Below are 1004 nucleotides of genomic sequence, written 5' to 3' on the forward strand. Positions count from 1 at the left end.
GTCTCATATTTCCCAATCGTAAGTAATTTCTGATGTCATGGCTTATAGTAAATAAAATATAAGGCGTTCATAATTCACAGATTTCGTGATCAGAAACAAATTGAATCGTTTATACGACGAAATAATTTGCTCAAAATTATAGAAGGAGCAACTGAAAAATTTATAAAAAAGTATAGCGATAGTAGGAAGCCAGAGGACGCACTGGGTGCTCTACTGTTACCACTTCGATTTGAATATGTCGAATTTACACGCATCGAAGACGTAGAATTGCTGCATTTAGTTGTGGAAGAGCCATTACAATTTTTAAACGCCGCTAAATATTGCACATATTCGCTTATTCGCGACCATATTAAACTAGCTGGGAGTACAGGAGACGCTGCTGGTGGTCTTAAATCCATCGATATTGATCAGGTGCATATTCAGCTGCGCTTTATAGGATTGCCTCAGCAGGAAGATTTGCATTTTGCACCTTTTAAGAATTGTTGGCCGCCAGGACTATCGTGGACAACTGGGATTTTGTCGGCAATCTCCGAACCCAAAGTTGAAGTGTAAGTTTATCTTGAATACTATATACGCCGTATTATTTTTTAGTAGTCGTCCATACATGTTTTCAAATTCATTTCCCATTTCGTTGCTGCAAAACGAGTTTTTAAAGAAAATTACATCGAATTATATGTTCTTTGCAAAAGCTCTTTGAATATTTAATACAAAACCATTTAAATATATATACCTGATTGTGCGAAATGTGCGATGTTTTTCAAATACCTTATATGCGCCTGGAAAAATGTAATCTAACTGTTATTCTCTCAATTATTAGACTACAATCGACATGGTATTGTTCAACCGGATGCAATCGAAATAAAATAAAATCGGAGTCAACTGATGGTAAGATTTTTATATACCGAAAAATTCATTAAGTTTGATAAACTCATCCTATATGTATGTACATACATATATATGTAAATATATAAATAGCACCTACATGCAACAGTTGTGGACGTCAA

The 1004-nt window shown here is 34.7% G+C and overlaps 1 protein-coding gene across 1 annotated transcript; it reads left to right on the forward strand.

Annotated features, from left to right (window-relative positions):
• Positions 1–7: 7 nt before the first annotated feature.
• LOC108357887 (uncharacterized) lies at positions 8–1001 on the forward strand (the record flags this gene model as incomplete). The annotated part of the gene is made up of 4 exons (XM_017608958.1): positions 8–18; positions 81–548; positions 818–885; positions 976–1001. Coding segments are annotated over 4 exons (573 nt in total), but the record flags the coding sequence as incomplete, so codon positions are not given.
• Between the last annotated feature and the right edge of the window lie 3 nt (positions 1002–1004).

The sequence above is a fragment of the Rhagoletis zephyria genome, unplaced genomic scaffold, assembly GCF_001687245.7.
Source record: "Rhagoletis zephyria isolate East Lansing unplaced genomic scaffold, Rhagoletis_zephyria_1.1 Rzeph_scaffold_86423, whole genome shotgun sequence".
In the NCBI taxonomy this organism is placed as follows: Eukaryota; Metazoa; Arthropoda; class Insecta; order Diptera; family Tephritidae; genus Rhagoletis; species Rhagoletis zephyria.